This window comes from Oryctolagus cuniculus, chromosome 1, assembly GCF_051225735.1.
Source record: "Oryctolagus cuniculus isolate XC-2025 breed Fujian yellow rabbit chromosome 1, ASM5122573v1, whole genome shotgun sequence".
Classification (NCBI taxonomy): domain Eukaryota; kingdom Metazoa; phylum Chordata; class Mammalia; order Lagomorpha; family Leporidae; genus Oryctolagus; species Oryctolagus cuniculus.
Genome location: NC_142867.1, coordinates 208,073,235 through 208,097,026, shown reverse-complemented (window position 1 = coordinate 208,097,026; position 23,792 = coordinate 208,073,235). Strand labels below are relative to the sequence as shown.

The window sequence follows — 23,792 nt, the reverse complement described above, 5'->3', positions numbered from 1 at the left end:
CATTCTAGGTCTCTCTGCCTCTCAAATAAAATTTTTATTTTGTGATAAAAAAAAAAAAAGACTTATTTATTTGAAAGGCAGACCTAGAGAGAGAGAGAATCTATTGATCAATCTTCCATCTGATGGTTTACTCCCAAAATGGCCACAGTGCCCGAGGCTGGACCAGGCCTAAGCCAGGAGCCTGGAACTCCATCTGAATCTTGCCACATGGTTGGCAGAGATCTAAGTATTTGGGTCATCTTCTACTGCTTTCCCAGGCACATCAGCAGGGAGCTGAATTAGAAGTAGAGCAGCCAGGACTAGGGACTTGAACTGGTACTCACATGGGATGCCAGCTATACCATAACACTAGCCCTCAAATGAATTTTTTTCATACAGATTAAAAATAAATTAAAAAAATTAAACAAAAATAAATAACATATTTAAACATGAGGACTTTCATAACAACAGTATTTGTGGTAACAATATTTCTTATGTTTTATGCTCCAATAAATACACACATTAACATGTTACGACAAAAAAGTCATTAACTGAATAGTTTTACCCTATGGAAATAAGTGACCTTAGGAGAATCTGAAAACAAAAAAAAGGTATCCAACTCTAGCTGTACATTATTTTACATTGCTATTACTCAGAAATTTTATATTTTCTTTAGCTAAAATCAGTTTACCTCTGTGTCTACCACAACATTGTAGAGTCGTTCTCCAGCCACCAATTCTAAAGCTGTTGTTGCAGAAGTATCTTTTACACTAATCAGAGAAGCTACAAGTCCTTTCACACAATTTCTATTCCAGTTCTTCTCTGGATCCCTAAGAAAAGTTGACAGAAATTAATTCTAAACAGGAAAATAGAAAAATAATAATTTGCTAGTAAAGAGCGCCTTTGAACAGCACATTAAAATGAAATGAAGGTAAAAATTATCACAAATTTTAACGGAAAATTTTAAAATGTCCCAAATGACTAACTAGCTGTTGCTTTTTAAATCAACCAAAAAGATCTTTCAGTGTGTTTTCAACCTAAGAAAAACAATTTTGATGTCCTAATCTCTATAATGCATATCATTATAATAAATACTCCATAAAAATTCATGTAGCAAAACAAACTCTAATATATAGATATTTAACTGCAATGAATGACTTTAAAGATACTTTGAACTGAGATAAATTCCCCTCATTTTGGTTTTAATGTAAGATTACTGGCATTAGTAGTCACTAAATTTCACAAGAATTTCTCCTACGAACATCTTAAACATTTAAATAAATGTTTAAGAAAAACTGTACTAGGGAAGGAAAAAGAGCTTACAATGATTTCATATGAAAACACTGATGTCAAAAAGCTTTCAGCCTGTCCTCTGATTAAAAACTGACATATTGGTTATTATGATGTTAATATTCAAGGTTTAAATTTCTTACTTGTATGCAAATCGAAGATTCGGAAATCTGGCCAAGAGAGCTTCATAGGTTTCTTTCAGTCTACTGATATCTCGAGATACTTGCCTGCGCTTCTCCAAAAGACTTTCTTCTTTATTTTCTGAAGAATAAATCATAAGTAAATTCAGATACTCTACTGTTTTAAGGAAAACATTAGTAATCTCCATTTCCAAAGCATTCCTAGGACCAAAATATAAATTTCTAAAAGTGTTAAATGAAAACGCATGCTTAACATTCAAACTTCTACCAAATGTCAAGTAGCCACTATTTCTAAGAAGTAACACTTTTCATTCGAAGGAATAACACAAAATCAATGCTTAATGTAGTATTATTCAAATGACATTTCTAAGCTTTCAAGTAATTAAAATAGGAAATTCTCAACACCAAGCTGTCAAAAATTCAAGGGTTATTTTGTGCATATTTTTGTGACTATATTTACAAATACTTCTTACCCTAACACCAATTCAGAATAAAAATGTTTCTTCCTTGCTTATTATCTTTGTTGGTTGCTACACACAACCGCTACCTCCTAATGATTTATAATGTCTTCAAAGACAAACCTTCATAATTTAGCTTTTTCATTTCTGCTTCAAGTTTTTCTCTAAGTCTCTTTACAGCTTCAAAAGCCTCTTGATCCTTCCTGTAGCCACTATCCATCTTCTTAACTTCAGCTTGTTTATTTTTTAATTCCTGTTGGGCATGTTTCAACTTCATCTGAGCCTATGATGGAAACATGTAACTGATGATATGGGCAAATAGTGCTTATAATCGAATGGCTATAGATTAAGATAGGTTAACAGAGACCAGATTTAAAAATCTGTTTGCTTTCTTGGATTAATACTGCAAGAGATTAATAATTTTTCAGTATTTTCCAAAAATATTCAGTGTATAAACTAATATATAACTAATATAAACCACCAAGTAATATACAATTAAAGTTCATATTTATATATTAAACATTAACAAAGTTGGGAAATTATTTGAAAAGAATAACTGTAAGGAGCTGGTTAAATTAAAAACAATGGAGAGATACAAATCAAAACTCTAGTAGCTCTTTCTACTTAGGAGTTCATATTTGTATTTGTGAATGACCACTAATCAGTGGAAAGAGCAATAAAAAGTAAGATTATACAGCAAAAGGGAAGCTAATGTTTAAGTTTATACAATTGAATTGACTCTGCTTAAAACCATAAACTTTTTAGGATTTATTTATTTGAAAAGCAGAGATAGAGAAAAGGGGGGTGAGAGAGGGAGAGAGAGAAGGACAGAGAAAGAGAAAGAGAGAGAGCGAGTGACCGAGCGAGAGAGAGATCTTCCATCTGCTGGTTCACTACCCCTAAAGGACCAAAAAGACTTTGGCTGGACAGGTAGAAGCCGGGAACCAGGAGCTTCTTTCGGCTCTCCTACATGGGTGGCAGAAGGGGCCCAAGCCCTTGGGGCATCTTCTGCTTCCTTCCCAGGCGCATCAGCACAGAGCTGGATCAGAAGTGGAGCAGCTGGGACTCAAACTGCCACCTATATAGGATGCCGGCACGGCAGGCAGCTAGCCCGTGAACTGGTATTTTAAGACCTAGATGAAGCTATCCTCACTTCAAAACTGAATGAAAGATCTTTCACAGTTCCCTTATAAAGTAACAGAAAAACTAAGAATTCTTTAAAATTTCTCCACTATTGAGTTCTTACAAATTTTGAGTATCATCTCTGTAATCTCTGAAACAAAACATTTACTTGCACACTGAATTAAGGTAATTTATGTCTGAAAACATCTTGACAAATTACTATCATCAAGATTTCTTAATCAACATATCTGAATTTACTGTATTAGGTACTACAGAATGACAAAACTAACAGTGTCCTTTACATTAAACTGATTAATTCCAACATCGTGTAACTGCCAAAAAACAACATGAAAATTAGCCTTTTTTTTTTTTTTTTTTTAAAGAAAAGCAACCATATAGCACTTAATGTCTCCATTTACCTGTTTGGCTTCAGTCTGAGCTTTACTAATGTCATTTTTACAGGCCATCATCTGACCAGCCAGAGTCGCTTCTGCTCCATCTTCATTACTGGAGAGGCCAGCGGAAACAGCATTGAAGTGCTGCTGTGCAGCAGCCAAAGCTTCAGCATCTTTACTGCTTGCTTCTTGAAGGGCATGCAGCCCGTCTGTTATCTTTTTAACCTCTTTTTCCTTCGCTGCTAAAGTTTTAGAATCCTTTAGGAAGAGTTTCAAATTGGGGAATATTTTTAGAAAAAATATCCATTTTCTTACACATATATACCCAAATATCATCAAAGTGTTTTCAACAGTTCGAAGTAGGCAGAAGAAAAATAATTTAATCATCATAAGTTTAAATGCTGAATTCTCATTTTGAAATTCACTGTTTTTGAGACACTTCTGACTCTTACATATACTACCTGAAATATTTTCATTCCACATGTGATAGGATATCACATAATGAGCTAAAAATCATTCCATATTAAAACAAACCACTTGAGGCCGGCGCCGTGGCTCAATAGGCTAATCCTCCACCTTGCGGCGCCGGCACACCGGGTTCTAGTCCCGGTTGGGGCGCCGGATTCTGTCCCGGTTGCCCCTCTTCCAGGCCAGCTCTCTGCTATGGCCAGGGAGTGCAGTGGAGGATGGCCCAGGTGCTTGGGCCCTGCACCCCATGGGAGACCAGGAAAAGCACCTGGCTCCTGGCTCCTGCCAGGATCAGCGCGGTGCGCCGGCTGCAGCGGCGGCCATTGGAGGGTGAACCAACGGCAAAAGGAAGACCTTTCTCTCTCTGTCTCTCTCTCTCACTGTCCACTCTGCCTGTCAAAAAAAAAAAAAAAAAAAAAAAAAAAAAAAACAAACCACTTGAAGAAACTAAGAGTAAGTGTCCAAATCTATAAAATTGAAATAGTTATCCTATACTAAATTTAAAAGTAGAGATTTTAGGATTAAGAGCATATACATGAAAATATTTTACAAACTATTAAAGACCATAGAACTCAAGTATTAAAAAGCTGTAGAAAATTATTATTAATAATCCAGACTATATAAGATACCAGCACTGAAAAACAACAACAAAAATTTAGATATCTTGTTTAAATGAAAGTGACCAGAAATTTTGGGCCACTTGAGTATCAAGATTCATCAAATATTAGGTGCTCACTCTATACCAAGTTCTCTTCTAAGACACTAAATATATGGACAAAGGCCCTGTCCCCAGGAACACTGTATTCTATCTAGGGTAGAGGGCCATAGGGGAAATAAAGTGATGGGGATTACCATATAAATAAGAAAGGAAGGCCTTCCTGAGATTACACTTGAGCAGAAACCTGAATGAAGGGAGAGGAACGACTAAGCAAATAGCTGGGGAATAGTGTAGTTGGTCCCTAAGGAGTGGGTGTTTGAGGAACTGTGATTGAAGCACAGTGAGGAAAGGGTTAAGAGGGAGCCAGTGTTTTCATCATTCAGCACCTGGTAGGCCACAGAAACAACTTTGAAACTGTTGAAGGACTTTAAGCACTAGAGTGATGTGATCCAATTCATATTTTAGCTCCTATGAAGAACAGACTACAGAAGGGCAAGTGTAGATATAGGGCAAAGAATAAGGACTGATGCAAAAGCCCTTAAGGAGGTGATGACCTGAATAAAAGTTACACTGATGAGGTGGTAAACAGTGACTGTGTCCTGGATTACTTCTAAATTCAAAAGAATTTACTGAAGGATTACACAACAAAGTTTGAGAAAAGGGAAAATCCACAAGGACTCCAGGATTTTGAGCCTAAACGACGAGATGAATTAGGTAACATTTAATGACATGAGGAAAATTCAGTAACACAAGTAGGTTTGGACACATAGGGAAAATTTATGCATTCTATGGTATGGTATTTTATACTTTGTTAGTCATTCAAGTAAAAATGTCAAATAAAGAGCTGGCCAAAGCAATCAGGAGTTTACAGGACAATTCTCTAGGTGGCCTTTGATTGACCCATTTCTCTCCCTTTTATCAGCTGTGGATCTCAAAAGTAACTGGAATATGCTAGAAATGCAAGATCCTGAGATAGTGATAGAATGGCCTAATAGCTCATGCTCTGTTTCAGTCCCTCTACAGGAACAAGATGCCCTTAATGTCTTGGCTCAGAGACTCACATCATCTATGAGCATAAAATCCGGGGCACACTGTTTTCTCGGTCTCCTCAGCTCTAGTTCAAGTGGTCACATTCAGTGCAGACTTGATCTACCTTTGACAGCTCTCCTGAGCTTTGTGGGAATCCTGGGCTTCTACTGTTCCTTGATATCTACTGCTAAGTAGTAAATCTGCTTCACATTACTTGTTGTATAGGTGTATTCCATCTATTAGACACAGACAAATTAGTAACCAATGCAAAGTGAAACTGCTTTACCAACTGGAGAAGAGTAGATTCAGCCTGACAGAACCATGGCTTATTGACAAAGCTGGAAGGACCCTATCTCCCAATCCCCAGGCTAAGGAAGAGATGTCAGTCTGGATGTTTTATGCAGAAAGAGGCACAGTAAATGGTACACAGGTCACCTACTCATAGATATGCGAGCTGGCTGCATGGACTGAGGTAGAAATTTAGAGATAAGCAAATGGGAGAGTTCAGCACATGATCCCTTGGTTGCTGGCTCTCATATAATTGCTCATTCCTAGGGCCAAACGCCTTGGCAAGTGGGTATTCACATGGACCCTGAAGCATCTGAGAAGAAACCAACACACATAATGCAGGCCTTCACAGAAAAGGAGACTCACTATCTAAAGGAAAGAGATGGAGAAGGGCCAGAAATGTTTGCTTGATAAAGGGAAACAGCATATCCAAATGACTGAATAGTGTGGTTGGTAATGAGGACAAGGTTTCCAGGTCCCCAACAGAAGACAAGGCTGTATATTCCTACCAAAATGAGAGGAAAAACAAACAAAAACCCTGAGAGAATTCATACTTTTTTGGGGTCTTTGGATATTGGATCTCACATGACAACACTTCCAGTTCTCCTCAGAGGAAATGTTAAACTGGTAACAGAGGTCTGGAGATGAAGTCAGTGACCCACGGTGTTTATTTGTTGTAGGCAGGGTCCTTTGGGATGTCTTGGTGCCAGTACCACAGTTCTCACCATGAGTACCTTACAGACATTGAAATTGGGGCTGTTTGTAGCATGGAACATCTCTACCACATGAAGGATATGCTCTCTCACAGTTAAGAATTCAAGCCTTGCCAGTGTGACTATCCACCCCTGCCTGGTATCTAAACTACCCAAGTTCCAAAGCAGTACTGAGTGTTAACTGGAAAACAGGACATTACTTTGTTCATTCTAAATCTGTTAAGAGATAAAAACGTTACAGATCATGGTAACCACCAGCTCAAATTGGCTAGTCAAAAAGGCCTTCAGGCCATGAAAATTAGTACAGGTTAAATGCCAAAACCATTTGGATAAGAAGCCAAGGAAGTATCCCAGAGAGAGTCAAACAAAAATTCTTGGCTCTGGTGGCACCTCACAGCTGGTAACTCTTGGGTACCTGATGCAGCATGTACTCCATCTGGGTGTTCTTTTGGCCCCCTAGTTGAGGCGTTCAACAGAACTGTCAACTTTGAATGGTACCCTATACAGTAGCAGGCCTTGCAAGTCATTCAGCAAGTCTTAGCAAATGCACTGCTTTTAAAGCCTGCTACAGCCTGCTAGTGTAATAGAAAACAAATGTCTTCAACCTGCATCCATACTGACCAGAGGGTACAGCAAGAGAAAACTGCCACTGGGTACACCAGCTTCTCTGATTTTGGACTAAATTGCCTGAGGCAGCCACTAGAAAAAAACTTTTTCGAATGATAAGTCTTTACTTGTTAATGAGCACAGGTGGAGACTAAACATCTTAAGTTCACAGCACCATATGTGACTGCAACAAACCAGACTATCTGTTCTTACAGGATTGCTTAAAAAACCCCATCAATAAATTAGGGCAAGTTTAACACAGGCAGACCCAATGATGAAATGGAAATAGTGCATTCAAGGGGGCCCAGTTGGAACCTCTGAGGAACTAGTAGGCTCTTAAACAAACAGCTGGCTTACCAGAAGTGACCAAGAGACACACAGGGAATGCATTGGCATTGTACCAATTCAGTCCAATCCTATCTGATATTTAGGGAACACTGAAGATCTTGGGAGGTGTGAAACTACCCTGTCAATACGCTTTCTTCTACAAGGATGTGGCAAAAAAGGCCAAGAAACTAATTCCCAAGCTGTGGCCACAACCTAATGAAATGCTAAATGTGATGGCTCAGACTTTATATTTTGTCACACACCACAGTGACCAGATGGTCCTGCCAGGAGTAAGAATTCCTAATCTCACAGTATATAACAACCCCAAAGCCCTGGCTTACTTCAAGATGTAATGTGACTCCTGTCTCATGGAAAGGAATCAGAAATGCATTAACTCAAAAGACCCTGGCAAAATGTCATGGCCAAAACTAAATCTTATTAGACAGAAGTGTCAAGCACTATACTCCTTCGATTTTATGTATGAGAAGTGTTCTAGCAGCAATGATAAAAACAAGGACTAGACTAGTGCTAGACTTAAGTGTGGGAGGTGCTTAACTGAGTAAAAGTGAAAGGGAGTGAGTAGCTGAAAAAGCCAGGGCTCTACATCAGTCCTCCTCCAGAAATAGGCTGTTCTTCAATGCTTTTTACCCTAGTGCCTAATATCACCCCACAGTATAAAATACAAGTCAGCTGCTTTCTGAGGTCCCTCAGCAGTGTTGCTAATAGGGCACATGCAAATAAGATTTCACCCACCCCAGGCAGTTTTTCTGAGCCTTGGATGACCAGCTTGCAGTGAATTCTAGGCTTCTGTTGTCCCTAGACAACAATAACTAGACTCAGACAAGTTAGTAACCAATACACAATAAAACTAATTCAGAGTTCAGGGAAAGAGTTAAGTCCAGTTATAGATTTGGAAGACATCAACATGTGGACAGTATTTAGAGCTACAGGCTAGATAAGATCACCTCAGAAACAATTGTAAATAGATGTCTGAGTACCAGCCCTGGGGCATGCTAACATTTAGAAATCAAAAAGAATAAGAAAGGAGACAGGCCAGCGCCGCGGCTCAATGGGCTAATCCTCCGCCTTGCGGCGCCAGCACACCAGGTTCTAGTCCCGGTCGGGGTGCTGGATTCTGTCCCGGTTGCCCCTCTTCCAGGCCAGCTCTCTGCTGTGGCCCAGGAGTGCAGTGGAGGATGGCCCAAGTGCTTGGGCCCTGTACCGGCATGGGAGACCAGGAGAAGCTCCTGGCTCCTGCTTTCAGATCAGCGCCATGCACCGGCCGCAGCGCGCTGGCCGCAGCGGCCATTGGAGGGTGAACCAACGGCAAAGGAAGACCTTTCTCTGTCTTCCCCTCTCTCTCTCACTGTCCACTCTTGCCTGTCAAAAAATAAATAAGGAAAAAAAAAAAAGGAGACAAAAATGCAGTATTCCATGTCACTGTGTGAGAAGTCTTAAGCACCTAACAAGATTAAGGAAAAAAAAAATGAACCAAAACCATGGCAGAGCTTTATGAGCCTGATTTAAAAACAAACAAAACAGCAGCAAAAGAAACACTTTTGATGATCTAATTTCATCTGCAGGGTGAAACAGACATCACATTCATCTTGCTTTGACAATCTGTCTAAATTTTTATCCCACTGGTTCTGAAGTCAATAACTTATTTTTGTGCAAAAGTATCTAACAGAACAGTTTATACTTTATTTATAATATTTAAGGTACTATTAATTACTTTATTTTAATGAAGTTAATATTTAAGATAAAACATCAAATGTGTATTCTTTACTGGAACAGGATTCACCCTCAAGAATATTTTCATAAGCACTAATCACAGAACTGCTCATCTACATGCATAACAGTATAGCTGACTCTCACCATGGATGACCTACTCCTACTCTACTCCTACTCGTCACAAAGGCTACCTTCTCTAACCGTATAGCAGTTTCTATCGCATCTCATCTACTTTTTTTTTCTTTGAGAGGCAAGTGGACAGTGAGAGACAGAGACAGAGATGAAAGGTCCTCCTTTTGCCATTGGTTCACCCTCCAATGGCCACCGCGTGGCAGCCGGCACACTGCGCTGATCCAATGGCAGGAGCCAGGTGCTTTTCCTGGTCTCCCATGGGGTGCAGGGCCCAAGCACTTGGGCCATCCTCCACTGCACTCCCTGGCCACAGCAGAGAGCTGGCCTGGAAGAGGGGCAACCGGGACAGAATCTGTCACCCCGACTGGGACTAGAACCCGGTGTGCTGGCGCCGCAAGGTGGAGGATTAGCCTAATGAGCTGCAGCACTGGCCCCATCTCAGCTACTTTAGGAGCTTGTTTCAACAATTATCTCATCCCTCTCCTTGTACCACAAATGTTGACATCTTTGCTGGATTTTTAAAATTAAAATATAACATTATTACTTACTTCATGTAAAATCAAGCCCCTCAAAAAACTCATTATTTCTGTTACCCTTCCATTAGCTTATTTATCCTTCTCCTATCAGAAAGCTTTTCAAGAGTCATCTACTCTCATTCTTAACATTTTCCTGCTCCCATTCTGAGAGTGTAAATACACTCTAATTTAAATCACCGGTGACTTGTCTTTGAAACATTTTTTTCAGTTGGTCTCCAGTACAACTTACTGGCATGATTTTTCTTAGTTTTTCCGATCCACCTGCTCATTCTTCTTGTCTTACACTCTTATATGTTGAAGTAATCAAACTCTCAAAACTCAGAATTCTTCTCATATAAACTCACAATCCTGATAATGTCATCTAGTCTTATGGATTTAAATATTATTTTTACACTCATGACCCTCAAATTTGTATTTTAAGCCTAGATTCAATATTCATATATTTAACTACCTAATCAACATCACTACTCAGGATATTTTATTGGTATCTCAAGCCTACTACTTTCACTATATTTTCCCCAATGAAACCTTCTTCCTTTTATCTATCTAAGCTAATGGTAGCTGCGTATTTCAATATCTATCCAATTTAAAATCTTAAATCATAACTTTCATCCTCTAAACTATGAATTCTCTTCCCCATTTTATTTTATTCTCATCAGCTATCACTGTATGACATATTATATATTTTATTTATGTATTTTCTTAGTCATTTCTCCACTATACCACAAGGTAGTAACTTTCTACCATTTTGTCCACTGCTGTAACTCCAGCCCAAATAACAAGGTACACAGTAGATACACCTTAAATATTAGCACAATGGATAAATGTACATTAGTGGTAATTAAATGACGTTTTTTAGCCACTTACCTCGACCATGTTTTTTTCCAGCTCTTTGCGTTTGTTTTCTTCACTTGCCAGGTTTTTCTTCTTAAGGTCAAAAGCACTTTGGGATTTGGTATTAACTCGCTGAGCCTCTGCAAGAGCATCTTCCAAAGACCGGAGTATTCCTCCTATTTCCTGTAATCAAATGTACTCTATTCGGTTCAACTACTTAATATACTTGTTCGTGTTGTCCTTTTCTTGTGTGATTTTTTTTTTAAAGATTTTATTTATTTATTTATTTCAAAGTCAGAAATACAGAGAGAGGAGAGAGAGGGAAAGAGACCTTCCATCCGCAGACTCACTCCCCATATGGCTGCAGCCAGGACTGCGCCAGGCAGAAGCCAGAAGCTTCGTTGGGTCTCCCACGTGGGAACAGGGGCCAAAATACACAGGCCATCTTCCACTGCTCTCCCAAGCACGTTAACATGGAGCTGAACCAGAAATGTAGCAGCAGGAACTCAAACCGGAACCTATATGGGATGCCGACACTGCAAGCAGAGGCTGAACCTTCTATGCCACAGTGCCAGCCATTCTTCTGCAATTTCTATATGCAGTATTTACTTTATAAGATATTTCATTATCTTACTTTAAGATGAACAAAGTAACATGGAAAACAATGTCCAAGTGAATCCTAAATAATTAGTGTACAGAATGTAGTATTTTTTGCAGTAATTTACATATTCTGACCTTATCTTTTCTTTTTTCCAATTCTTCTATTTCATGATTAAGTGCCTTTATTTTTTTATCATTCTCAGACAATTCTTCTTGAAGCTTTACAATTTTATCCTGCATTTCTTTTAATTCTTCAGCTGAGCGTTCTTTGGTATCTTCAGCCAGCAAAAACTGATAAGCAATATATAAACGACTCAAATGTTCTATTTCTCTCATTACTTTTTGGTACTCCAAATAGGAAGATCTTTCCTGAAAGAGAAGTCACAAATAAAGAGCAATTCAAAATCTATATTTTTAAATAGAACTGGGAAACATCAAACTATAGCAATATGTACCAAACTCTCATGACATGGAAATTTTGCTTTATATTAAATGATCTTGACATTTTAAATTAGAAAATTTCAAAAAACATTAGAACTCTGGCTTTTTTAGACAGCATTAAGACATTTCTAGTGAATCCTCGGTTAATCAGGCAGTTGGGATTAACAAGCAATGTGGCCATGAGGTTCATAAATGGGTAATAACAAGTATATAAATTAGTCTAATAAGGAATCAATAAAGAAAAGCTGCACATCCTCCAGTGGTATGTTACCAAATGCATTTTGTAGTAGTATTACCCAAAGTGCCTACTAACATTCTTTCAAGGATTACCTCATGTACTTGCTCACACATTATTGAACTCGATTCCCCTAAAAACCTGCTGGAATAAAGTAACAACTGAATTCTCTATTTGCAGATGAAGAAACAACTTCTATATGGTTAAATGACCCATCCACATCGTCTTATTTAGAAATAATGTGTCAAAGTCAGCTCTGAAATCTAAATTTAAACTCAAAATCCAATGTTTTCTACTAAATCATGCATACAAGGAAAACACCTTAAATATATATAGAAAGAAAACAGCTCTGAAAAGTACCAACATTTTATGAACATTTAAGGAGTTCTTAAATGGACATATTACAAATTAATACTCTATAAATGCACTCCGGATTTCACAAGTTTTATGTTTGGAGCTTTACAGATTACAGAGAAAACCCAATCCTTGGTTTCAGTACCTTCCACTTACAAAATGTCTTCATATCAATAATTATAGATTATCCTAGACATTATCCTATTATCCCACCTTATTAATGTTCATTACCACTGAGGGTTACTAAGTGCTACATTTTTAAAAAATGTTGTTCCAGTTCATTCTAATTATCCAGTAAAATCCAAACTTCCTTCTCTTCAATAAAGTATTAACATACAGCATATAAGTTTCTGAGATCTAGATGGTTGTCCAAAATCACTATGACTTAGTAGATATGAAGTACATAGCCTCTGTAAACAAAGGTTGAATTATGAAGCACTAACTTTAAATCTTTATATAATCACAGGGACAGATCCCCAAGAAATGTTACACACACTTCATCCCTGTAACTGATTTTAGATACATCACCACTTTTGAGACATTCTAAATGGTTGTCTTCACATATGCAGTATATACCTCTTTTAATTTTTGAATGGTTGGAGTAATCTCTTCTTCAAGTATCTAGAAAATAAAGAAAATCCCTATATTCAGTATGTAAAGTATCATCAAAATATTTTTAAAAATACTGAAGATGCTGTAAAACCAATGAATAAATAAATAAATAAATAAATAATAGCCCTCTTTACAAGCAGAAAACCCAAATGCAAAGTTACACTCTTTTCCAAAAATGTTTTATATGAATTTAATTACCGTCTTAATTTCTTTCAGCTTAGCCTCCTTTTTTTCTATAGTTTTCTGGGCAGCTATTTTTTTGTATTCATACATCCTGGTTCCAGCTGCTTCTTCTATCATGGATAAAATCTGAAATGATCATTGTATTAATGTTTTAAGACTCTTAATATTTCTAATTGGAATTTACATGAAATATATTATAGCCTCTGCCTCCCTAAGCAACCAAAATAACGGCCCTAGTACAAAGTAAAAGTTAAATAGGTAAATATGCATATATTAGGAAGCAAACACTTGGAGCAGAGGTTAAGACAAATCACTTGGGATGCCTTCATCCCATACTGGAATGCCTGGGTTTGAGTTCTGGCACCACTTCCAAATCCTGCTTCCTGCTAAAGTGCACTATAGGAGCCAGAAGATGACAACTCATGTAGTTGGTTTCTTGCCACCCACATGGGAAACCTGGATTGAGTTCTGGACTCATGGTTATGCCTGGCCTACCCCCAGTATGCAGAGCATTTAGGGAGGGAATCGGCAGATGAAGATCTCTTTCTGCCTTTCAAATAAAATGGAACTAAGCAAATATATGCATTTTTAAATGCAGATGATTACCATAGCTCTTATTTCCAAGAAACATTTCTGGCCTTCACTCTTCTAAAATCAAGTTTTTTGGTACACTAAGTTTCTGGGATTCATAAATCCAGAATTTGCCATTTTCTATCCCAGTAAGCCTCTGCTTCCCTCACAGACTCTGGTCTACTCAGTGGTCCACCTCCTTGAGGGAATGATGGAAACAGTCCACAGCCATTGCCCCCATCACTACGGAGTTGGCTTCTGCTGCAAAACTGAAGATGCTCTTGTTTTTTCTACCACTGCAGATAAGGTGGGGAGTGTTGATGTGGACAGTAAAGCCAAGAAACTATTGGGTTTAAGACAGAAGCATCTGGTGATTCCAGGAAGTAACTAACCTTTTAAGAAACAGTGTATAGGGAGGACAGCTAACAAGTGTGGAGAAGTCTTCTTTTTCTATGGAAAATCACTTTTGGAATTATCAGAACAGAGAATGGTATGTTGGGAAAACGCCTTGGAAGTACACATGGAAGAGGAAAAATGAGACAAACAGAAGATGAATCTCTGGTACAAAATGAAAATATACCTGAGGAAGCAAGGGAAGAGTTGAGAAAATGGGTTTCTGATGCCAAGAACACACACAAAAAGGCGGCAAGTCTCCATCAAAGCCCGAGAAGTGAAATGGAGAATGGTAGAATAGAAGATAAGGACTTAAGTGAGCCTACAGAGAAGCTACAAGACAATGTTTCAGATAACTGAAACCTCCAAAGGGGCAAAAGGAACTACAGCACCAGAAGGGCTGAACAAAGCTGAGGTCACTTTGGGGAAGCCAGAACAGGAAGCACTAGATACTGAGGAAGGAAAATCAGTTTCTGGACCAAGAAGAGTGCAGAGATAAAAAGAGGACAGCAGAAGCAGAGAGGCAATTGTAAGCAGACAGAAGTCAAAAGACGCTGCAGAAGAGCAGCCTGTTGAATTCAGAAAAGCAGGACACTGCAGTGGATGTAGAAGCAAAGGAGCAGGTAACCACCTCTGAAAATGAAACAGAAAAGGCTGTTCTCAATGAACATCTTAGTAGGGCAGGAAGTGCCTCTTCTAGAAAAGCCACCCGTCAGGACAACAAAGGCTACAGAGGCCCAGATGCAGGGTGAGACCAGAAGAATCTCAGGAGCCTGGGCAGGAGACCACAGCTGTCTCTAATGATGGTATGAACTTGCAGCTGCAGAGCTTCTGCTGATCCACAGACTTTTGCAGGATTGAGAGGAAAAAAAGATGGCTCAGAACTAGAGGTCAGGGCAGAGCTAGTTCCTAGCCAGCAGGCTAAGCTACAAATGAGAATATGAGACTGCTGATGATGGGGCTGAAACCAAGAAATCACTGAAGACAGTTAACGACAGCTGCTAACAAAGAGACAGCAGACAGAGAATAGATGAAAGGGGGTGAGGAAACTGAAGGTTCAAAAGCAGATAAATAAAATCACAAGACTGAAGAAACACCCAAAGATTCAGCTATTGACAAATCTCTTTAAGAAAATGAAAAGGAGACTGGGAACCTAGAATTTGCTTGGAATATGCAGGATTTAGCAAAGATCATTTTAAAAGGCAAAAAACATAAGCTGAACTTTAGGATACACGGGAACATCCTAAACTTGGAGAAGTTGAAGTGGACCCTGGTGATTACATCCAAGCTGTAGAAGAGTTCTAAGCTTGTCTAAACTTGCACCAGCAGTACCTGGAACCCCATCATTGTCTCCTTGCAGTGACCCCACTGGGGTTGGCTTATGGCTACAACTCTCAGTAAATGAGGAAGTGGCACAGTTCAGCAAATCTACTGATGTCATTAAGAAGAAAATGGCTAAACTCAACGAGCAGATGGAGGAGGCTGAAGGGTCACCTACTAAATGTAAGAGTTTGAGGAGCTGAAAGAACTGCCCCTGAAATGAAAGAAAACACAAGATGCAAAGGAATCCCACCATAAAGGGAATGTAGCTGAATAAGCTCTCGAAGCTTCTCTGGTGGGGAGCTCTATTTGAGTTTTCACTCCCACTGGAGGAAGCTCCTCAGTACAAAGCCGAACAAATGGTGGTTCTTCATCAAACGGTGTGACTGATATTCCCCACCTTGTCGGAAAGGAAACCAGAGGAACAAGTCCCCAGAAAGACGATGCACAGAAAGCCAAACAAGAGGCAGAGGTGAAAGGAGGCAATGGCTGCTCTCCTCAGTGGAAAACAAGTTTCAGAAAAAAAGAGGCAGCTGAGAATCAGACTGAAAGCTGAGCAGCAAGTGGAGAGGACGCTAGAGGCTGGAGCTACCGTTTAGAGTGGGCAGAGCCTTCCTCCCAAGGGAAATCTCTTTTGTATGTAATGTGTTTTTTTCACTTTTAGGGTATTCTTTTTGTGTAACATCAATAAACACTATAAACAAAAAACCAAGGCACAAAAACATCTTAAAGCCATTAATTCCTCCCCCCTTTATTACTTCAAATACAAATCTAAAAAAAGTAAAGAAAAAGTTGCCATTATTAGCTTTCATTTTGGGAGTTTGTACTTAAAATTCTTTTCCAGTCAGTCCTTTTATGCCAATGAAGGTGAGGTACAGCAGTAACGCTGGCCTTCCAACTGTGACACATGCTTTAAGAAATTGGACAAGCAACTTAATTTTATCTGCACCTGTTTCTTCATCCAAAGCACTTACAGTATCTATAGCATCATTAAGAATTAAACAAAACATGTGTAAAGAACTCTGAAAAACACAAATATTAACTATAATTTTATAAGGACAACACTGTCAGCACGCCTTTGTCTTGAAGTTTCTGCTCATCAATTCATATCACAAAAGGAATCTTTCTTCTCTGGAACCCACTAAGATTTTTACTATTTCCAAGTTTTCCAATTAGAAGTTTCCTGGGGCTGGCATTATGGCACAGTGGGTTAAGTCACAGCTTGTGATTCTGGCACCCCATTATCTGAAAACCCATTGAATTCTAGCTGCTCTGTTTCTGATCCAGCTTCCTCCTATGTTGCTGGGAAATTAGTGGATGATTCCCAAGTACTTGGGTTCCTGCCACCCACATGAGAGATCTGGATGGAGTTCCTGACTCCTGGCTTCAGCCTGGCCCAGAGCTGGCTGTTGCAGAAAACTCGAAGAGTGAACTAGCAGATAGAAAGAAAATCTCTGTCTCTCTCAGTCTACCTTTCAAATAAATGCATTAAAAAAAAAAATAAAGGGGCTGGCGCTGTGGTGCAGCAGATTAATAACCTGGCCAGAAGCACCGACAACCATATGGGTGCCGGTTCAAGATCTGGCTGCTCCACTTCCTATCCAGCACTCTGCCATGGCCTGGGAAAGCAGTGGAAGATGGCCCAAGTCCTTGAGCCCCTGCACTCGTGTGGAAGACCCAGAAGAAGCTTCTGGCTCCTGGCTTCAGATTGGCGCAGCTCCGGCCATTGCGGCCAATTGGGGACTGAACCAGCAAATGGAAGACCCCTCTCCCTAACCCCTCTGCCTCTCCTCTCTCTGTTTAACTCTGAGTTTCAAATAAATAAATAAATCTTTAAAAATAAATAAATAAGTAAAATACAATTAGATGTTTCCCCTTAAGGTGGGGAAGGGGTATCCTTCCTCTGCCAAAGACCATATAGATATTTATAACATAGACCATGAGCCATACAAAATATCAATTAAAAAAATTAGTCTGTTCTATAGATTAAATTTTAATTTCTGCCTGCAGTTCCCTTGGGAGGGCCAGATGAAATGATTTTGTGGGCCTTATACAGCCTGTTGGATGTTCCCCACTCTTGCCCTAAAATGTTATATAAAGAAAATGAGAATCATCTATACTCTGAAGCAGACTAGTACTGTCATCAATATTCTTAATAGAAAGCTATGTAAATATATATAATATACAAAATATTCATTCCCTCTTAACAACACTTTTCAAGTGTTGTGTGTTTCAAGTGTTTGGTGGCCCAAAGAGAAATTAAATCCTAAGGCCCAGGGGACAGCGCTGTGGCACAGTGGGTTAAGCTGCAGCCTACAGTGCCAGCATCTCATATGGGTGCCAGTTTGAGTCCTGGCTGTTCCACTTCCATTCCAGCCCCTCTTCAACGTTCCCCCTCTGGGGGTGGGGGTTTATGGAAGATGGCCCACGTCCCCGGGCCTCGGCAATTGCACCCATATGAAGATCCAGAAGAAGCTCCTGACCCTGGCATTGGCCTGGCCCAGCCTTGGCCATTGTCGGGGAATAAACCAGTAGATTGAAGATCTCTCTGTCTCTCCTTTTCTATTAACTCTAGCTTTCAAATAAATAAATAAATCTTCAAAATAACAAAAAATATTCCAAATCCCTACACAACTAATTGTATGAAATGATTTAATTTCACACAAACTGTTAGTTTCTCTACAAAATTAATACTGACATGGAATACCAACTGAACAAGGCTGCTTGACACACTCAAAATTGTTTTATAATACTGGGCACAGTGCCAACTAACCAAACTTTCTTTATTAATCATTCCTAAATAAACAATGTTTCCAAGAATTTTAATATAAATTGCTATTTTAAAAAGCTGACTGCCAAGACAACTAAAACAACATTTAAAATTCCTATTTTTATTGTCCATAAATAGTACTCTTACCTCTGGAGGCTTCATATTCAATACTTTTGTAATTCTGCCCTGAAAACAAAATAGGAAATTTATTATTGTAACAAATTACAGAAAATGTAAAGGAAAGGTTTTAAGTTTATCTGTATTCAAAGTACTGTATCTCCACAAACCCATCATTGAAAAGGTTTTTCTTCTACCAATATAAAAAAGCTTTTGTGAGATTTGAGACCAAAGGTACTTTATACTTGCAGAACTTTGGAACTCTGGTATTCACTTTCTCACTTATACATGATACAAATTGCCTAAATTATTAAATAATACAAATGAAATGTTTTATTGTTATAATCTTAGACCATTAATAATGTGTCCAATTCTAAAGCAAGTATATAAATAATCTTTAGCATAATCAGTGAACATTATTCGATTTTTGCATAACAGACCTCAAAGATTTTATGAAACAGATGACACAGTTCTAGGAATAAAATATTTTATTTCAATGCCAGAAAATCACAATTCATTACCCAAACAAAATCTGTACACCAGGTTACAGAAGATCATACTGCTTAGATGTGGATTCACTTGAAGTGAATTTTCAGCTATGAAATTTGTTATGTACTGTAGTGAAAATATTTTTATTTTTGTTTGCTACGTTTTGAATGTCGCCAAAGTTTATGTGTTGGGAAGTAGGGCCTAATTTAGAAGCAATTAGGATTAATTAGACTTAATGTCGTCATCACACGAGTAGGAAGGTTTTAGAGAGTGGGATTAGCTCTCCTTGATCTTATGCTTTCCATCATGGATGATGCAGCTCTTACCAGATACCAGTGTCATGTTCTTGAACTTCTCAATCTCTGGTACAATGAGCTAAATAAGCATTGTTTATAATTTACCCAGTGATATTGTTATAGCAGTACAAGTTGGACTAAGACCTGGCCCCACCAGGATCCCACCACTGACTTTTCTGTGACTCTCAATATAGAGTCAAGTGAAATATGTTATAAGTACAAAATAACATTATACTTTACTTTTCATGTATATTGATCTCTAAAAAAAGAAAATTATTCAAACGTATATGCCTGAAATAATAAAATGCTTTAATCCAGTAATTTAAAAGAACATATTATAGCAAGTTTTTGGAAGTCAGCATGTATTGTTCTTGTAGTAACAAAATACAATTAAGGAAAATTGCAGGACTCGCATTGTGGCGTATCAAGTAAAGCTGCCACCTGCAGTGCCGGTATCCTATGTGGGCACCGGTTGGAGTCCTGGTTTCTCCACTTCCCATCTAGCTCTCTGTTATGGCCTGGGAAGACAGTAGAAGGTGGCCCAAGTCCTTGGGTCCCTGCATGTGGGTGGAAGACCCGGAGGAAGCTTTCAGATCAATGCAGCCCTGGCTGTTGCGGCCATCTGGGGAGTGAACCAGTGGATGGAAGACCTTTTTCTCTCTCTGTCTCTGCCTCTCTGTAACTCTGCCTTTCAAATAAAATAAAAAAAGCTTTAAAAAAAAATTGTTTCTGGCCATTCTTCAAAATTTAAATGTACAGTGCTCGCTTCGGAAGCACATATACTAAAATTGAAACAAAATTTAAATGTACAAAATACAATGGACCAATAACTAAACCACATTTCTTACTTAATAGGTACCAAGACACAGCATAATAGATAAAAAAAATTGAAGATGTAAAAACAGCATTCCATAATAGTAACTTAAGAGATGTCAAAATCATTTTGAAAGAGATATCAATACCCCACCCTCCAGACACACACAAACAATACCTGCATGATGAGAAAGTGGGGGTTGTTAACATTAAGACCAACAGAACAGAAGAGATCCTGTACTCTGGTGTTGTTTGCGTTTACTCCATTGATTAAATATTTGTTTCTGCCACCAATAACCACCTAAAATGGAAGCATTTTAAGAAAATATAAATGTACACGTATATTTTATGCTAATACAATAAATTACCAAGTACACTACCTTTATTTGCTCTGTCCCCTAATGGTAAATGAAAGCAATCCTGAGTTAACAGTGAAGAGGCATGACACAGAACAACTAACCTCTAATCCAGGGACTTTGCTGAGAAGTTACGTAATCACATGCAAGCATTTTAACTTTCCCTGGGGAGTACTAAGTCTCTAAGGTCACTTCCAGCTTTAAGTTTTCAAGGATGTGTAAAATGTATTTTCCTCTCCTAGTCACCTTCTTTCTGCAATTTTTTCGCACTTATAAGTTAACCCCTCTTCTCTACTTTTTCACGGAAACAGAAGTCAGATACTAAAAGCCACAGACAAGTAGTCTAGAATCAATTCTTGAAATGATTCTAAAAGCGATTAATAAAGACATGATTTTCAACTACTTAAAAGAGCAGAATTTCAGTATGAGTTCATTGTCTTGTTTATAATCTACTGAATCATATAACTGCATATAATTGTGTCACCACCAAGTTTTAAGATCTTTAAAGACTACTGCTCATCTGTTTTTTTTCTGCATATCCAGTGGATTCAAGAATATCCAGTACAAGGCCCAGTGTTGTGGCTTAGCAGGTTAAAATCCCAGCCTGCAGTGCTGGCATCCCATATGGGCACCAGTTTGAGTCCCAGCTGCTCCACTTGGATTCAGTTCCCTGCTGATGTCCTGGCCCAAGTGCTTGGGCTCCTGCACCTGCATGGGAGACCCAGAAGAATCTCTTGGCTCTGGAACAACTCAGTTCCGGCCGTTGTGACCATTTAGAAAGTGAACCAGTGGAGGGAAGACCTCTCTTTCTTAAATAAATAAATTTCTTAAAAAAAAAAAAAAACAAAACCAAAAAAGAATATCCAGTACACATCAAGTGCTTAACAACTACTAAATAAATGTTAGTTCTTTTATTTTCCTGATAAGATTGTGAGGTTGGTGGTTCAAACATTAAAATACTCAACAGCCCTAGAATGGCTCTGAGAAATTTAACCAGAACTTTGTAACAAAGTTGTGATGAAGGTACAGGTTAATGATCAGAAAGAAAGCAGGAACAATTAGTTAGAGAAGTAACAGACTTGGTGATAATTCCAAAAGGGGGATTATTTGATGGATGCCTAGTGATATAAAACAAAATTCTGACTCAATTTGGTCAGTAATTTTTTTAATCAGACACTTCTTAAACGGAGGGGAAAAAAATCCCTGAGATATAACACTAAGATGGAGAATAAATGGGAGTTCACAGAATTTTTAACAACCAAAATTTTAACATGCTGAATGGAAACACTGATCATAAGAAAAAATTTAGGGGACATATGTTAAGTCCTGCATTTGTTTAAAAAACCTGCATATGGGGCCAGTGATATGGTGTAGCAAGTTAAGCTGTTGCCTAGGATGCCGACATCCCATATGGGTGCAAGTTGAAGTCCCAGCTGCTCTACTTATGATTCAGGTACCTGCTGATGGCCCTAGGAATGCAGAAGATGGTCCAAGTGTTTGGGTCTCTGCCACCCACATGGGAGACCCAGATAAGCTGGTTCCTGGTTTTGGCCTAACCTAGCCCTGGCTATTGCAGCCATTTGGGGAGTGAACCAGCACATGAAGATCTCTCTTTCCCTCTCTCTGTAACTCTGCCTTTCAAAGAAATAAATCTTTAAAAAAAGAAAACAAATCTGCATACATACATACATAAATGGCAGTTACATGATTAAGTAGTAACAGACATGGAAAAATTAGAGTGATTTCAAATACATCTGTTAGGAATTTCCAATGTACTACAAAACAATTGACATATTGGGAAGAACAGAAGTGGGGTACTAAAATGAAAGACGTAATAATTACACTTACTTCTGTTGTAACTGTACCTATTCTGGTACACTAAATTCGAGGCACCATGTATTAAAAAAATAGAGGGGTTTGGAGTAGGGCAACACCATACGAAGTTTACTTGCTGTGATCTGGCCAAGTGAAGGAACTAGAAGCAAGTATCAAGTGAAAGACTTGGCAATATTTTCTTGGAAAACATTTAAACTTGCATGTCACTTAAATATTGAAGTATGGAACAAAGAAGATTTACTCTCGGTGCTTTCCAAAGGGACCAAGAATGACATAATTTTTTTTTTTTTTTTTTTTTTTTTTACAGGCAGAGTGGACAGTGAGAGAGAGAGACAGAGAGAAAGGTCTTCCTTTGCTGTTGGTTCACCCTCCAATGGCCGCCGCGGCCAGCGTGCTGTGGCCGGTGCACTGCGCTAATCCGAAGGCAGGAGCCAGGTGCTTCTCCTGGTCTCCCATAGGGTGCAGGGCCCAAGGACCTGGACCATCCTCCACTGTACTCCCTGGCCACAGCAGAGAGCTGGCCTGGAAGAGGGGCAACCGGGACAGAATCCGGCGCCCCGACCGGGACTAGAACCTGGTGTGCCGGTGCCGCTAGGAGGAGGATTAGCCTATTGAGCCGCGGCGCCGGCCGACATATAAAATTTTAAAAGAGCAGACTTTGGCTGAATTAATAGAGGAGTAATTTTCTAACAAGAACTGTCAAAAAAAAAAAGTAACAGGTTATCTCAGAAGACAGCAAAATTGCAGGTAACACAGGCATTTAAGCACAGATTCAAGTATGGTTGAGTTCTTATACTAAATGGATGGCTTTTCAGATCAGATCTTTCAGCTTCTTAGTCAATGGTGGCAGCTGCATGATTAAAATTTAATACAGTCAAATGTCACTTAACTACAGAAACGTGATCTGAAAAATATATCATTAGGTGATTTCATGGTTTCCTAAATATCATAGAACATATTTATACAAGATAAAGAAGGCTATGTCATTAGTTGGTGATATAACATGGGAATGATAATATGGGTCATATAATTCACGTGGTCTGTCACTGAAATGTCATTATGTAGCACGTGACTGCAAAAGGAAGTTACTCTTAAGGAATCTAGCCATTATTCAATGAAACAATTTTGCTCAAGAATTTCTCTGTCAAACATTTTCTACAAAGTTATATTTCCACAACAGCACATCAGGCATGAAGCTTTCAGGATGTCTACATGTTTGGCTGCCACTCACCTGCCTTGTTACTGTGATTTCATCATGAACTTCAAATCCTAAAGGACTCTGCTTTTTGTCAGAATTATCAAAGGTGATTGACACTGAGGCTTTGGTAATACCAGCCTGCCCATTTTTGTAAACCAAATCTTGTAAATTAGAAGCTCGCACCTAAAATAAACATTTATCAATTTTAAAACCACATACTGTACAAAGTAGCACTAAAAACGGGCCCTTTGCTATTGGAAATTTCCCCCATTAAGTAGATAAGCAAGGCAGTTACATTTACTGGCAAGCAAACTCTGGGCAACAACTTGCACTGGGTACCTTTCTCAAGAGAACAATTTCAATTCTGAATTTTACTCATTTCTTGACAAAATTTGCAAGACTAAAAGGGGATTCAGTGCTATGAATTTCATTAGTCAGCCAATATCCATCAGATCATGAAAAGGCTTTTCATATAGGGAGGAAATACATATCCTGAAATAAGA

At 38.7% G+C, this 23,792-nt stretch overlaps 1 protein-coding gene and 2 pseudogenes across 2 annotated transcripts in view; 2 read left to right on the top strand and 1 right to left on the bottom strand.

The window, feature by feature from the left end:
- SMC2 (structural maintenance of chromosomes 2) overlaps nucleotides 1–23,792 on the bottom strand; it is a 79,257-nt gene that overhangs the window by 53,756 nt on the left and 1,709 nt on the right. For both annotated transcript variants that reach the window (XM_051843475.3, XM_051843481.3), the window contains 11 exons: nucleotides 23,323–23,472; nucleotides 20,078–20,200; nucleotides 18,332–18,370; nucleotides 13,147–13,257; nucleotides 12,913–12,957; nucleotides 11,442–11,675; nucleotides 10,740–10,889; nucleotides 3,409–3,642; nucleotides 1,991–2,150; nucleotides 1,413–1,530; nucleotides 671–809 (listed from right to left, as the gene is read on the bottom strand). In XM_051843475.3, the coding sequence (XP_051699435.1) occupies nucleotides 671–809; nucleotides 1,413–1,530; nucleotides 1,991–2,150; nucleotides 3,409–3,642; nucleotides 10,740–10,889; nucleotides 11,442–11,675; nucleotides 12,913–12,957; nucleotides 13,147–13,257; nucleotides 18,332–18,370; nucleotides 20,078–20,200; nucleotides 23,323–23,472 (1,503 nt within the window). The remainder of the gene's footprint in view (nucleotides 1–670; nucleotides 810–1,412; nucleotides 1,531–1,990; nucleotides 2,151–3,408; nucleotides 3,643–10,739; nucleotides 10,890–11,441; nucleotides 11,676–12,912; nucleotides 12,958–13,146; nucleotides 13,258–18,331; nucleotides 18,371–20,077; nucleotides 20,201–23,322; nucleotides 23,473–23,792) is intronic.
- LOC127490521 (nuclear autoantigenic sperm protein pseudogene) lies at nucleotides 13,762–14,974 on the top strand (annotated as a pseudogene).
- LOC138847677 (nuclear autoantigenic sperm protein pseudogene) lies at nucleotides 14,925–16,111 on the top strand (annotated as a pseudogene).